We start from the raw sequence: 16,450 nt of genomic DNA on the forward strand, positions 1-16,450 counted from the left end.
GTCAGCAGGTTCTGTAGAGATATGTTTGTATTTGATAGATAACTGATTTTATCAGAGCAGAATCATTTCATTAGTGTCCATTTTGCTGATGCATTCACTTTTCAAATTGAAGTCTGACAGAGGCAGAAACTTTCTTATGCAGTACAGTATGATAAGAATATCATCGACTCCCTGTTTATATTAGTCTTTATGACCCTGTTAACAAAATAGCAGTCTTTAATTGGGCTACCTGTTTAAAAAGAAAAGTGTGTGTGTTGCATGTGGAGCAGCAGCTGTGCATTAGTCAAGCTTTGGTCAGTGCAAAGGGGTGCAATCCCACTATTGTGTAAGCATCCTTCTTTTACACCATTTTGTTATTATTTAGTTCTCTTACCATAGTTCTGCTGTATTATGTTTTTTTTATCTGTGTACAATTTGAAAAAAGGTGACATCTTTGTTGCTGATGAAAACTATCTCAATATAATGCAATAACTGTTGCGACGTAACATCTAGTAATAATTCAATAATTATTGCGAAATAACACAATATTATCTCGTAACGCAGTCAATATTTGTTTTTTTCTGTGGCGCTAGGCAATGATTTTCATTACATGAAAGTAGTTATTATTTACTTCATGCTAATATTGGACTTGGCTTTCACCGAGATAAAACTTGATTGTAGTGATGGGGACCAACCAAGACATAGCTTCTTTCTAATATATGAGCCTTCATTGGTTTTCCTCTGCCAGATAACATGGATTTCCTATTGGCCTGGTGTTGATGGCTGATGTGTAATGCTGGCTCCAGGGATCAGCCTATTTGCAGCCTCCCTGGCACATTGGCACACACAACGCCGGCGATGCTGGCTCCGGGGATAAACTAAAGTGTGGCCTACAGTGCCTCAGCATTGCAACCTGTAATGGGCTGGGTGGGGCATTTCTCAGCACCACTCCCCTCCATCCCCCACCAAACCCAGCCCAGTTTACTTACCTTAGCCATCCATTCCATTTTATTGATGTTAACTTTCTCCATTATGGCTAAGTCATCCATTCCTTTTCATTGATGTTAATTTCATCCATCACCTCTGTTTTGAGGTCCCCAACTGGCCTCTTTCCTCCTCAACCAGAGGCAGTTGCTACTTTTCTCTGCCACCTCTACTGGATAAACCCAGACTCTCCACCCCTACTGTTCCACCTCAGCAGCTAACTCAACATACCAGAGTTTATTCCTTTTGTATGCCTCATCCACGGAATCCTCCCATGGCACTGTTAACTCCACCAGGAGAACAAGACTTGGTGAGACTAACCACGGGACAATGTCAGCTTGAAGGCTAATTGTAGCAATCTCCGGGTGGGAAAATAAGATGCTGACCAACACCTGACTGCATTCTCCAATCTCTATCAGTCCAATTGTCCCAGGTGAATCCTAGTTCTAATAACCTTTCCTCTTGGTTGCTCTCCCGGATGGAGGAATATTGTTCTCTGTGTGCCGGCTATTGCTGATATTGGCTGCGAGCTGTTGATCTTATTACTCATGAGACTAATTGTGGTAGCATATAAGGGTTTAAATGAATGAGCTATGAATATTTTGTTTTAGCCTAGAACAAAGAAGAATCAGGGGGGACTTGACTGAAGTCTTTAAAATCTAAAAGGAGAAGCACAACCAGAATCAGGACCAAAAAACAAAGTTGGGAATTAAGTGGAGACAGACTTAAGACAGAGGTTAAGAGATACAGATAGTGGAGAGAGTACTGATTGGTTTGTATTGATGTATTGATACAACATGCTACAAATGTAGAGTAATACATTTCTTATAAAGATTACAATAAATCGCATCATGTCCAGTGTATGGCAGCCTTCAATGCATACAGGGGAGTAGCAACAACACTGACTATGTAGCAACATTTTTGATAATTGTTTCTTTGCCTAATATTTCCAAAACACAACACATTTTTACATTAACTCATTTAAAGCTACAATCAGTGATGCAGGTTTCAGAAAATACAAAATTAATGACTATGGAGAAACAAATGTAAATGTGGACATTGAGGAGATGCTGTGAAGTGAATGTGCAGGTTTGAAGTGTGGTTTAAGCCTCTACACAGGGCCGGGTTTACAATGGCGCCACGGTGCCAGGCCCACACTTGGAAAGGGCCCATAACGACCTAAATATGTTTAACTGTACACATCGCGATACATTTCAATAGAAAATGTGTGTTTATATTGTAACAACCTCGGGAGGGCTGGCTGCCCCTTTAAGATCCTCAGAGGCCCTACAGTATGTGATGGACAGGTGGCGGTAGCGCTGATTGGGCGAAAGGCAAAGTACCGAGAGGTCTCCGCCAACCGGATTCTTAGAAGCGAGAAGGGGCGGGGCAGTATATAAGCGCTACAGGCTCGCTATGAGGGGGAGAAGGAGACAACCACCATTATAACCGCTCAACAAACATTTTATCCACTGTTGTGATCCCCCTGGAGCCTCTGCTGAGGGAAGTGAGAGAGAGAGGACAGAAAACCAGTCTCGATAAAGGGAGCGACTGAAGTTGATAACACTCTAGACACGGCGTACATAGCTATAGTGTTTTGGTCTTGAAAGTGAGTGTTTTGAACGTGAATTCAAAGCACAGTAGAGTGTTTTGACCGTACACTAATTACATGTTCAAAGCACAGCAGAGTGTTTTGACCGTGTGCTCAAAACACTCCCTTTCAGGACCTCAACACTATAGTTACGTACGCCGAAAACACTCCCCTGTAACACAATCAAATCAATAAACAGTTTAATAGTAATACGTACATACACCATATTTTCTAATAACTGCTTAAATAAATAAAAACAGCTACATTTAATACATTTAGCCCACATTTAATACATTTAGTTTTATTTCATCAATGTGTTTTGTTGTTAGCAGTCTATATATTTTCTCCTAAACATGAGTAAAACGTGTGTAATAATATTGCTAATCAAAATTTGTCTAAACGAGACTAAATATGTACTAAATATTCTGTATTTGACTAAAAATGTTAGCGTTATATGCTGTTTAGCTAAGTAAACATAAATTCAATGATTGTTGCACAACAATTTGCTTTTCTGTTTAATTGTTCTGACTGTGATTTCACTGACAAAGCAACAGTTTTCTGTGGATTTGTGGCACAAACTGGAGTTGATAATCCACAATATATCTGGCCCACACTCCCCTTCTCTTCAAAGCCACGCAGCCCCTTTTAGTTTGAAGGGTGACATCACAGAAATGTTTTCAGAGAGCAAAAAGCACTCAATGTAATAATAATAATAATACAGTACTGACAGCATGTCCACTGGTGTGGTACAATAGAAATACAAGTACATGTCACAATCACAAGCAAAATAAACTGGTTCAAGATCTCATGATGATGCTATCACATGCAGTTATATCCTCCCTCAGCTCACATGAAGGACCTAGAACAACCGTGATCATTATTTTGTGTTCTACTGCTAAAATCATGCCAGTAAGACTAATGGTTGTTATATAGTATTGTACAATACTGTGAAAAAAAGCAGCCCACAGTATTCTCGGACAACCACTATCGGTCATAAAGTGCCCTGTTGCTGGCTTCTGAGCCTTTCCTTACAAATTGTATGTTTGTTACACAATAAGTGCTCAATATCAATGGCAAGTCCAAGATTTTTGTGGTGATGGATGTATCTAAATACATGGAAATCTGATCATCAAAAATGTTTGACCTGTTAGAAATCCCAGCAATGATCAGGAATGGTCCTGGTCAGGGCTGGTTCAGGATACCTAGTTAAGGAGCCAATTAGGCCAGTCCAAGAACCCAAATAAAATAAAACAGTCAATTAAAGTACATTGTCTATACTCCTAAATGTATCTTATTACTGTAAACAATGTGCACTTTTTATAGCGGCTGGTTATTTATAAATAAGGGTTATTTAACAATGTCAGGTCATTTACATTTACTGACATTTTCAGCAGCGTGGACTTTACAGTGCGTTTACAAACGTTACATGTTCATGTAATAGACCTGCTGTAAGTGTAAAACTGGTTTCAACTGGCATCTTTTTTTCTTGAGGAAGAGTTCTATTGTCACAACAAGTATGTTTAATATATAATATAATGTCTGTTATGTAAAAAATATACTAGGTTCTAGTATTTAGGTTATTTCAAAGACACTGATTTCATCTTGTTAGAGGAACAGATGGTTATAACATAAATGTATTCATTTATTTTGTTTCTACTTGCAGGTTGTCAGGAATGAATATACCTTCTCCTATCATAAGCAACAAGAACTGGCTGAGGCTGCATTTTGTAACCGATAGCAACCATCGATACAGAGGTTTTAATGCACAGTATCAAGGTAATAATAAGCTAATATAGTTGTTTTTATTAAATACTGCTTTTGTGACAGATCAGATCAATTACATTGATTTTTTTTTCTTTTATAAAATAAGGATGTACTGTTTATTCTAGAATAAATCCACTGGAGACTGGTTGATAAATAGTGTGGTTGGTTTAGCATTTTTAGAAAGATGTGGTGTTGTCTGAATTTAATCAGAACAAAATAAAGCAAATTACTTCAGCCACACTGGTCCAAATATATGTTATTCAGAGTGTTAATACAATGCTCATTACATGATTAATTCAATAACCTAGGCTATTATGAAGAGTTATCTGCATAGTAGACAGTATTCATGTTAACAGGCTTAGCTCCTAATGCAAAATTAATCCATATGAAGAGCAAAAATGTAAACATTGTCATGTGTGTCTTTAATCACTTTATGATGCATTGCCATCATAAGCCCAAGTTTTTCTCCAGAGTGACACAATTTGGAAGGTTTGGATAAAACGTTTGCCTACCCTTACAAAATATATTCTTTTTACTGTTGTATAAATTAGGCAGTAAATTATTTGCTTAGAGTTTGTTTTCTATTATTTACAATGTAGAGTATACAAATACAATTCTGTGTAAGATGCTGAGTAAAAAGAAGCTCAGGTTGAAGGTGGGCCATATTGTTACAGCATTATCTTGTGAAGCTTTTCAATTAACCGTATCCCTCTTTAAAATACTTTGCTACATTCTTGTTAATGAAATAAGCCATATCTATATTGTTTGTTTTTGCATACCAGCAATGTACGTACCAGTACACAAACACCTTAGAAAATATGTGTGTTGGGAACTACTGTATCATTCCAGCTGTTAGATATATTATATAGACATTTTAGTCATGCATTTATTTTGTAATTATAACTGGTGAGCAATTTTTCAATGGGCTCATCCAGTTGATATTTCCCATAATAACCATCAGGTTATTACGGAAAATACATGCTTATTAACACTAGCAACAGAGCGTGACACCAGACACAAAAGCACAAAAGCAGACAAATTCAGCTCCATGATACGTGGTTGTCTGAAAACCACAGGAAATTTGATGTTTTAAAGTTAAAAGTTTAAACTGTTCACTATGGTAAGTCACGTTATTAAACTAATTAGTGGAGCTTGCGAAGCAAGAGTCCCCACTTTAAATCTTCAACATACTTCTTCTTCTTCTTCTTCTTCTTCTTCTTCTTCTTTGGCACGCTACTCCTCATACACCATTTAAGCTAGAAACGCAGTTCAAACTTTAAAACGTGTAGACCAGTCTGGAATAGTGTGCTTGTATACAACTTTTTGATATATTTTATACTTTTTAAACTATTAAGCTTTTTGTCCTTTTTTTGTCCATCTGCATTCACTTTAATGGGACTTTTTTCAACATTCTAAATCTCCCCATTGTTTAAAAACTCCCAGACTTCCAACATTCTAGTTACTGTAAACGATGTAACTTTTGATACAAATCAGCTACTTTGACCACTTTCCCAACAAGTAAGACAAAAAGTTAGAGAATGTGGAATCTACTTCTCTGCTATTCAAATCTGAAATCAAAACAGAAATAACTTTTTCCAATCAAGAGGTACAACTGTTTTAGTAACCACACCAACTACGTTTTCTGTGAACTTTTAGAAATAACTGCCGTTTTGACCACTTTCCCAACAAGTTAGACAAATACTTAGAGCAAATGAAATCTCCCTCTACTTCTCAGCTATTCAAATATGAAATCAAAACAGGAATGGCGTCTACCAATCAAGAGGTACAGCTGTTTAATAACCGCATCAACTTCTTTCAGTAGGCTACTTCCCACTGTTTTTCCCAATTAACTGTCATAGAACTTTGAGAAATTTCAAATTATAACACATTCTAAGCATGAGACAATTAGTAAACAATGTGACTTTTGACACAAATCAGCTAATTTGACCACTTTCCCAATAAAGCAAGTCCCACAACTTTACCTGTAAAGTTACCATCTAGTTACAGTACAGTTACTATGCAGTTGCAGTTTTCTCTACTGTCTCACATAATGCAAACCTTGTTTTAAATTGTGTTCAAGTTCCCTTTCAATTCGAAAACGACCACCAACAATACTTTTGGGATATGCCTGCCACAGGTTAGGAATTCACTGAGCATTTTATGTCAGAGCTGCTGACAGGCCCCTCCGGGGAGTGACGTCCTCGGTCCCGCCTCCCGAGGGAACAAATAGTCACTCCATGGAGCTCGCTTCCTCTTTTGCTACTCACCTTGGTAAGGTAAGGTACTAACCTGTCCAGTTGCTGTGACTGAGTCTGTATGAAAGAGCTCTCACTCATGTTCACTGGAGTTCCCCTGCTTTATGTTTTAAGAAAATATTGCTGGAAGTTGGCTTGCCACTTCCCTGGGATCAGCAACTCAGCTTCTGTCAACAGCGCTTTGTTAAATCTTTCTCTTTTTAACCAGTCTTCATCTCTTTGCGCTGCAGACTGCTTTCTAACCCCGCAGCATCTGCTGTTCTGTGTGTATTTCTCCTGCTTTTGCCGCGTCCTGCTGTTGAGTCGACTCCGCCGGTTGTCTCGGCCCGCCCACTCGGTTGTGTGACTGCATGTGATTAAGGCTAGGCACCTGTCCTCAGTACCCTCGGTGCTCGGCGTCCTCAGTGCCTCGTGCCCTTGGTGCTTCGGCGCCCTGGCACTTCAGTACTCAGGCGTTAGGTGTCCCCAGTGCTTCGGCACCCGCGGGACCTCGCACCCTCGGTGCCCTCGGTGCTTTGGTGCCCCGGTGTTGCACGGCCTCAGTGCTTCGGCATTTTGGGGCCTCGATACTCCAGAGTTTAGCCACCCTCGGTGCTCGCCGCCCCTCTGTGCTTTGGTGCCCTCTGTGCCTCAGCACTCCAGAGTTTTAGACTCCCTCAGTGCTTTGGCACCTTTCGGAGCCTCACAGCCTCGGTGCACTCAGTGCCTCTGAGCCTTGCTGCACTCAGTGACCTCGGTGCCTGAGCATTCTAGTATTTAGAAGCACTTGGTGTTTCAGTGCCTCTGTGCCCCAAAGCCTCGGTGCCCTCGCTGCTTCGACACCTCGGTACCTCAGCGCTCCACTGGTTAACGCCTCCCAGTGCTTCACACCCTTGGACCTCAAAGCCTCAAACCCCCAATACCTTTGTTACCCTTGGTGCTTCGGCTGCCTTGGTGCTCTAGGCACCCTCTGTACTTTGATGCCTTCAGAACCTCAGAGCATCGGTGCCCTCAGTGTCTCGACGGCATTAGTCACACTAGTTGATCGGCACCCTCGGTGCTGTCAGCGCTCTCAGGGCCTCAGAACCCCAGTGCCTCGGTGCCCTCTGTGCTTTTGGTGGTTCGCTACCCTCAGCGCCTTGGTGCTTCTGTTTCTGGATGCCCTCAGTGCTTGAGAAATCAATTTTCTCGCTCACTCGTGCCTCGGTACTTGACACCTCATGCATGTGGTGTGACCTTGATGGCAAGCATGCATAAGTTTCACGCTTGCACATCCTATGGAGGGATGCTTTCTCCAGAGGACAAGCACCTCCTCTGCGTCCGGTGCCTGGGCATGCAGCACGCCTCCTCTGCCTTGGGAGATGCAACATTTTTGTGAGATCTGTGTAGCATTCCAGCCTTGGGTCCTATGCAGCAGACTCACCAGGTTCACTGGTGCGACTTCTCCAGCTAGCTCAGCAAAGCGCAAAGCAGGCACAGGACAACTCCGACTTGAAGGACCAAATGGCTCAAGTCCTGAAGTATTTGGCCAGGCAGCAGGCCCAACCCCCTGCTCCGGCCCTGGCTCCGCCGCTAGCACCTGACCCAGAACTGACCCTACCCTTACCAGTTGTCGCCCGGGATGTTTCAGAGCCAGACTTAGCTGTGGCTGAGGAAGACCAGGACGCGATCTTAATCGCGGCCTCCTGGTACAGTAGCTGCTTCCTTCAGGATGAGGAGGAAGGAGATGTCCAGGAGTTAACCTTCGGGACGGGTCCCAGCTCCAAGGCAGCCTCTGATGCTGGGCTTTCCCCTCTTCCAAGCTTGATCCCAGCCAGGTACCTTGGACGGCAGTGTCCAAACCACGCCGACCTGTCTTCGGGATGCAGGATTCATTGCCCTGTCTTCAGCCCTTCCTGGCATTTCCTGATTTCTTGGAAGAGGTACAGTCCTCTTGGAACCACCCGTGCCGAGTGTGGTGAAACAAGCAACCCTGCTGACTTCTCTAGAAGGTGCAGAGGCGCTGGGCTTGACGGAATTCCCACCAGTGAACTCGACCATCGCGGCCCTGGTGCAAGCCCCTCCAGTAGGGGGTTTACCTAAGGACACTGCATGCCCTAATGGTCAGTGCAGGGTAACAGAGGCCCATTTAAAAAAGGCCTATGCAGCGTAAGTGCAAGTCATGCACTTAGCTAACACGGCAGGCCTCCTTACAGCTTACCTGGATGGCATACTGCAGTCGGCGCCCCTCCCTGAACCAGTGACTTTGGAGCTATGCCTAGTATCTGGCATGCTGCTCCAGATTTCTAGCCTTGTAGTAGCTCGCAGGCAGCTTTGGCTGTCCCAAGCGAGGGACCCTGATGTAAATCACAATGTAGATATTACAACGCTCCCACCGATAACACGAGGCGTCTTGGCAGGTAGCCTCGATGCTCCCTTCCAGTGGTCACGGTGACTTTGACGGTCCTTCAGGCTTCTGTGGCAGCTAACAGCCGGGCCCACCCGCAAGGACGGAGGAGCACCGTACGTGGGGCCCCAACGCAACAGCGCTCCCGAAGGCAGTTCCACCACCGTCCCAGGCAGTTTCCGCAGCAGGCTCCACTATAGCCTCAGCAGCCAAAACAGGGCCCCTGAAGGCTTGCAGCCTCAGAACCATCCTTTAATACAACACCAACTGCAATATTGGCGCAATTGCACCTCGGACACTTGGATGCTCATCACCGTACACACCAGTTACACACTTCAGTTCCACGCGGGTCCTCCTCCCTTTCGAGGGATCACAGTTAGGTCCATGAGCGACCCTCTCCATGTCTCGGACCTCAAGCAAAAAGTAGCTGTATTACTTCTCAAACAAGCCAACCACCTCATAGAACCCACCTCCCAAGAAGAGGGGTTCTACTCTAGGTACTTTCGGTGCCGAAGAAGGATGGCGGCCTTTGCCCAATCCTGGACCTGAGACACCTCAACGGGTTCTTGAGGGAGAGTAGGTTCCAGATGGTCACACACCATCACATTCTGCAGTCTGTCCAGCTGGGCGAGTGGTGTACCACCATGGACTTAAACGACCCATATTTTCACGTCCCTATTCGTCCCGTGCACAATATCTCCACTTCGCCTTTCAAGGCAGCATCTTCAAGTTTTCCATGCTACCATTCAGCCTCTCCTTAAACCCCTGCATGTTCTCAAAGTGCATGGATGCCATCCTGGCCCCATTGCAGCTGCAAGGGATCAGGGTGTTGAACTACCTGTAAGACTGGTTGATCTGTTCCCAGTCACAGGAAGGGGCAGCTGTCAAGGCTGGGTCTCACCCTCAACAATGCCAAGAGCCAATTAGTACCGGTGCAAAGTACAGTTTACTTGGGACTCCGGCTGGACGCCCTTGCAATGTGATCCTACTTGTCAGACGACAGAGTGCCCGCCATACAGAATTGTTTATCCCTGTTTCAACAGGGATCGATGGTACCTCTGGTGTTGTGTCAGAAGTTGTTGGGTCTGATGGCCACAGTTTCATCAGCCCTCCAGCTGGGATTACTCCATATGCACCCACTTCAGGCGTGGCTCAATGCCTTCCGGCTACATCCCAAATTCAACAGAGACCATCAGCTGACCATGTCTCATGCATGTTGGGAAGCCCTGCACTGGTGGAGGCAAGCCACACACTTGCGCGAAGGTGTAAGGATGGGGGTGATCCACAGCCATCAGGTGGTGACGACAGATGCATCTAACTTTGGTTGGGGAGCAGTCTGGGCCAGCAGAGGAGTCCACAGGTTCTGGTCAGGGTGTTGGACATCCCTGCATATAAATGTTCTCCAGCTTTTTCTCCCAGTGCTCCAAGGGAGACATGTCCAGGTCCGGACGGACAACATTTTGGTAGTGGTGTATGTCAACCGCCAGGGAGGACTTCGGTCCCCGTGGTTACATCACATAGCCCTCCGACTAATGACTTGGGCACAACGGAACCAACTATCCCTCTGGGCTGTTCATCTTCCTGGAGTAGTGAATTGGGCGGTGGACCTCCTCTCGAATGGGGGTCCTCACCCATCAGAATGGCGGCTCCACCCTCAGGTGGTGGAGTGCATTTGGGAGCATTTTGTCAAGGCCCGAGTCGATCTCTTCATCACCGGGCTGATCACGTCTGCACTGGTCACAGGCTCGTTGAGCAGCTTTGATGTATCTTATTCAGGTTCCGGGTCTTAAGGAGGTGAATACCCATGCGGTAATGGCCATGAGGTAATGGTTACATTTCTATTTTTGGGAACCAGGGTTATGATAATAACCTAATGTTTACTAGGCTTTGTTTTAATTGCTTTGATGCAAATTAGATTGAACAGTATGTTTACACAGAATGTGCCGCTAAGACAGAAGCCAACCTCTCACACATACAAAACTGCAAACAGGACGCTTTCTGTATGCTAAGAGTTCATATAATCTCCCTGACACTTAGACTTAAAGGCAGTATGAGATCAAAAGCATTTGCCGGGAAGAAGTAGTCAACCAGTTCTCTGGTATTTCACCAAAAGCAACTATTTATAAGTGTAGGCTACTCACTGTATATTAAAATCAAACTAGTTTTGAATAGTTGTTGATACAAACCTGTACACTGAAATACTAATATGTGTCATTCACAACTGTAACAGTGCAGAATTCAATGCATTGATTGGTAAAGAAGTTAACTATTTGATGTACAAGTAGTGGACAAATAAATGGAAACACCTGGGTAAATGAGGGACTCCAAGTATATTGAAAGAAAGGGCTTCCACACAGGTATGGCTCATGCGTTAATCAAGCAAATAACATCCCAACATGCTTAGGGTCATGTATAAAAATGCTGGACAGGCCTGGTTGCCTATAATTATGGCTAGCATGGCTATAAGAGGAGACCTCAGTGACTTTGAAAGAGGGGTGATTGTTGGGGCGCGTTTGGCAGGAGCTTCAGTGACTAAGACAGCTCAACTTGCTGATGTTTCACAAGCAACGGTGTCTAAGGTGATGTCGGCATGGAACTCCGAGGGAAAGACATCATCAGCAAAGGGCAACAGTGGGCGGAAGCGCATACTCCAGGATCGTGATATCTGTGCATTAATTCGAAGTGCAAGGCGAAACAGGTGAGCAACTGCAAATCAATTGACTGCAAATTTCAACCTGGGGCGTGAACAGCCAGTTTCATCAACTCCACAGAGCGGGACACCATAGTGACCCAATGCCCTAATAAGTGACTTTATATTGGTTTTTCCATTTTTTTGTCCACTTCCTGTATGTCTTAGTAACATATGTAGAGGGAGGTTTCTGATGTCTTCAAGTAAGAACAACCACAAATCTAATTTAGCAAGCATCAATGAGCATTCATGCCCTAAAAACTCATTAATCAATAAATGTTGTGAGAGCATTGGAATATTAAACCTGATTTTATTCAGATGAACAGAGTTTGTAAATAGATCCCTATATTTTTTCAGTAAGCAATAATCCACCACAGGATTTGCGTTAAGACATATCTTATAGAAACAAAACAAAAAACATTTTAAACTTTAAAATAAGTTTTATATAATGTATCCTTCCGCCAGTGCAAAATAGCTCCCCTGCTTTGTCTTTAGAAGCTGCAAATTTGCTGGCAAAAACGTATTACTGCTGAGCACATTTTTTCTTTTCTTTCTTTTTTTTTTTTAAGGTTATGTTTTTTTAAGTGCAGTTTAAAAAACTGAACGTATATAACTGCTTATTTACATGTTTTACACACTTTGGTAAGTAAAGTTGACATTTGAAATCACTACTTCCCTCGCACAATAATCGTGCTCTGCACCGTTATTTTTAATTCCTCTGAACGTGCTGCCTATATCTCTTCTCAACACTAGTTTATAACGTCTCCAGAGTCTCCCAGGCAGTCATGCAGAATGTCACATCAATCATATCAGAGCCTGAAGAAAACTGCTCACTGCATTATAGAACCAGTTACTGTATTAAACTTTTTGTACCATATTCTTGAAAATATGTACCTAGGTTTAGATTTTTTATCATATGCAGCCCCTTCTGTAAAGGTCAAATGTAACCGATCTCCACCCCGATTAGATCCTACAGTCCGACGGAATTTGATACAAGCCCGGGATTTTACAGGAACTATTGCTGTAGCCAAATAGATTGAGATTCCATCCATGGAATAATTATAATTCAAAAAAATTACATAATTTCTGTTAGTGTTTGGCTATAAAAGAAATTTATAGCCAAATAAACTGCTGAATATCAATGTGTCCTGAAGTCCTTAACTGCCAGTATGGCGCTGAGAAGTTTTTGTCAAGATGATGACCCGGATGCGCTGTGATCTTCACAGGTGATTTGCCCCTAGCCGTTATAAGACAGTTCTCCAAGCCATGTTATAATATGTTATGATCCAAGTTAAAATACTTCCCTGGCTGCATATGGTGGCCTTACACCCCACCCACAGTGGTATATATGTTTTGGCAATATTTTAAAGTGGCTCTAGCTCTACTGCACTGTAATTACTTGTGTGGTTGTATAGTAATTGTTAAAGGTAATGAGTTTAAGCTTTGTGAACAGATCCCATATATATATATATATATATATATATATATATATATATATATATATATATATATTGTCAGCTATTCTGGAACTTACCTGGGAAACTGTTGAACACATGGCACTCGCATAGTGTGACCTCTGAAAACAAGACTTGTATCACACAGACTATTGCATTTTGATTATTTTGGTAGATTTTGTTTGAAATGTTCTTAGAGTCACATGTGGGCCATTTCTCTGGCTGTATTCCACAAAGTAAAACAAAAGTAATTGTATAAACACCTATGACATTCACTGTGATATAGATGTTGAAAATAAATTTGTAATTTTGGTATAAAAGAAATAAATGATAATGTGACCCTGATTGGAAGACAGTCCCTGAAAATACCAGGATTAAAATGTATTAACTCAAGTTGCAGTACTTAGTGAATTGGGTTCAGAGATTGTAGGATTTATTTGATGTTATGCCATGTGAGTTAATTACATACCAAGTATTACTATGTTGTTAGTTAATGATAAAATCAAGCCTATTTCAATGTTCAATGTATGACACAACAACATTTTCTGTGACATTTTTCTTTTTATGCCAACAGGAAAGACTGAATGTGATTATAGTGACTAATATACATTCTCGCCAATGATGTATGAGCAGTAAAACAGTAAGCTAAGTTTAGGCTTTTGGTCTAGACCAGAGCATGTCATTTTATTTGAGTGTGGATAAAGAACTGCAGATAAAACAAAAGTAAATAAAACAAAAGTGATATAATTTTGTTGTTGTTGTTGTTGGAGGACAGGCTCTAGTTACATATTTTATATAAAATAATAATAATGTATTGTAACATGTTATTGGTGCAATAGCACAATATAAAGCATTACATTTTAGGTGTCTATACACCAGAAGCTGCTTTGTTCTTGCTCAATTCACAGGTGTTCCATAGGCATTCCCTCACCTCAACAGAACCGCTAACAATCATGAAAATAACAAAGCCTCATGACAGACCATATTTGCTCTCAAAACGCTGCCGATATTAAAACACACTTTTCTTTGCTGCCACTGCAAGCTGTACTGAATTCTTGTTATCAAGTTAGTGATAAGCTGATACATAATAGACCTGCAATGGGCTATAAGAGCACCTATATTCAACCACTTTTTGGATAGGGACCTCATCTTTAACAAGCCTGGCAATTTGCTAGATTATACTAAGTTTAAGATTAACAAATAGTAGTTTATCTAGTAAAAACATGTGCTTCGAATCTCGCTTGCGCCAAGTATGGTACAGCGGAAAGTTGGCTGGGGCTAGTTCTGAGAAGTTCAGACAGACTTCCCATATTGGGCCCTTGCCTTCAGGGTTCAGTAGCTTTGTAATCCATTGTTTTGATTACATCATCAGCATTCACTTGACAGGTGGGACATAGTTTGCCTGTTCTTCTCAGTTCTCCTGATTGGTAAGTGGGCTCCAACATGAGGCAACATTCAAATTGCGCACTTCAAATTGGGTTAAAAATGGGGGTAAAATGTTTAATACACATACTATATCCAGCAATCAAATAAATTATGCTTTAAAGGACAGATAAAAAAAAAAAAAAAAACTTTTTGTGCTGGGCTTTATGGAAGAGTGGCAAGAAGAAAGCCATTGCTGAAAAAAACCCATATCAAATCCTGTTTGGATTTTGCCAAAAGGCATGTGGGAGACACAGCAAACATGTGGAAAAAGGTTCTCTGGTCTGATGAGACCAAAATTGAACTTGTTGGCCTTAGCGCAAAATGCTATGTGTGGCGCAAAGCCAACACTGCTCATCACCCTGAGAACACCATCCCCACTGTGAAGCATGGTGGTGGCAGCATCATGTTATGGGGATGCTCTTCATCGGCAGGGACTGGGAAACTGGGCAGGATTGAGGGCAAGATGGATGGAGCCAAATACAGGGAAATTCTAGAGGAAAACCTGTTTCAGTCTGCAAGAGACCTGTGACTGGGGCGGAGGTTCACCTTCCAGCAGGACAATGACCCTAGGGCAGCAGTGTGGAGTAGTGGTTAGGGCTCTGGACTCTTGACCAGAGGGTCGTGCGTTCAATCCCAGGTGGAGACACTGCTTCTGTACCCTTGAGCAAGGTACTTTACCTAGATTGCTCCAGTAAAAACCCAACTGTATAAATGGGTAACTGTATGTAAAAATAATGTGATATCTTGTAACAATTGTAAGTCGCCCTGGATAAGGGCGTCTGCTAAGAAATAAATAATAATAAAATAATAATAATAAACACACAGCCAAAGCTACACTGGAGTGGTTTAAAAACAAGAACCTGAATGTCTTAGAATGGCCCAGTCAAAGCCCAGACCTCAATCCGATTGGGAATCTGTGGCAAGACTTGAAAATTGCTGTTCACCAACGGTCCCCATCCAACTTGACAGAGCTTGAGCAATTTTGCCAAGAAGAATGGGCAAAAATTGCAGGATCCAGATGTGCAAAACTGGTAGAGACTTACCCAAAAAGACTCACAGCTGTAATTGCTACCAAGTATTGACTCAGGGGGGTGAATACTTATGCAACCAACAAATGTCTTTTTTTTTTGTTTAAATAACTTTTGTGGCACAATAAGAAATATTTTGCACCTTCAGAGTGTTAAGTATGTTGTGTAAATCAAATGGTAAAAATCCCAATTAAATCCATTTTAATTCCAGGTTGTAACACTGCAAAATGTGGAAAAGTCCATATACATATTTCACATTACAGATTATACTGTAAGTAAAACTATTAGTCAGTTCTCATTAGTATAGTCCATAGTATAGTATATTATGAAGAAGTTTTGCTTAAGCTTTCTTCTACCTGGAAATTGTAAATAAATAAATTTACAGCATGTACTTTATGTAAAAACAAATAATGACTTTGGATATATTCTTATATTTTAAAATTTACCTTTTTTTACAAATTAAACTTGTAAGAAAACAAGGCCTACTGTTTTCTTAATCTCGCTTGAGATCCTGAGAGCAGAAGCACCAGGCCCGGCAAACAATTTCAAATCACAGTAATCAGGTTTTATTATTAACATACAGGGAGAATTATACAGATAAATTCACTACTACTAGAGTATATGAACTAGCCATAATACAGAGTAACAGATAATAGCTTAATACTTTCCCATAGCTGTTAGCTCCGGGAGTTGGCGATGTCAGCTCTGCTCTCTTCTCCTCTCTTTTCCAACTGTGAGTGAGTGCTCCAGTATATCAATACATATAACCTAATCCCACCCTCTATGTACCACAACCAACACATTCCCCAGACAAGAAGAGAGCCCCTCCCCTTATTTCTGTTTTCTCCAAGAAGCCAGCAACTTCTTAAATAATAGATGTCACCTCTCCACCAGGTTCTCAGACATTACATGTATT

The 16,450-nt window shown here is 41.9% G+C and overlaps 1 protein-coding gene across 2 annotated transcripts in view; it reads left to right on the forward strand.

Moving 5' to 3' along the window:
* LOC117400350 (CUB and sushi domain-containing protein 3) overlaps positions 1 to 16,450 on the forward strand; it is a 524,933-nt gene that overhangs the window by 252,788 nt on the left and 255,695 nt on the right. For both annotated transcript variants that reach the window (XM_059022384.1, XM_034000180.3), the window contains exon 6: positions 4,218 to 4,330. In XM_059022384.1, coding sequence (XP_058878367.1) covers positions 4,218 to 4,330 — 113 coding nt within the window. The remainder of the gene's footprint in view (positions 1 to 4,217; positions 4,331 to 16,450) is intronic.

The sequence above is a fragment of the Acipenser ruthenus genome, chromosome 4 (genome assembly GCF_902713425.1).
Source record: "Acipenser ruthenus chromosome 4, fAciRut3.2 maternal haplotype, whole genome shotgun sequence".
NCBI lineage: Eukaryota > Metazoa > Chordata > Actinopteri > Acipenseriformes > Acipenseridae > Acipenser > Acipenser ruthenus.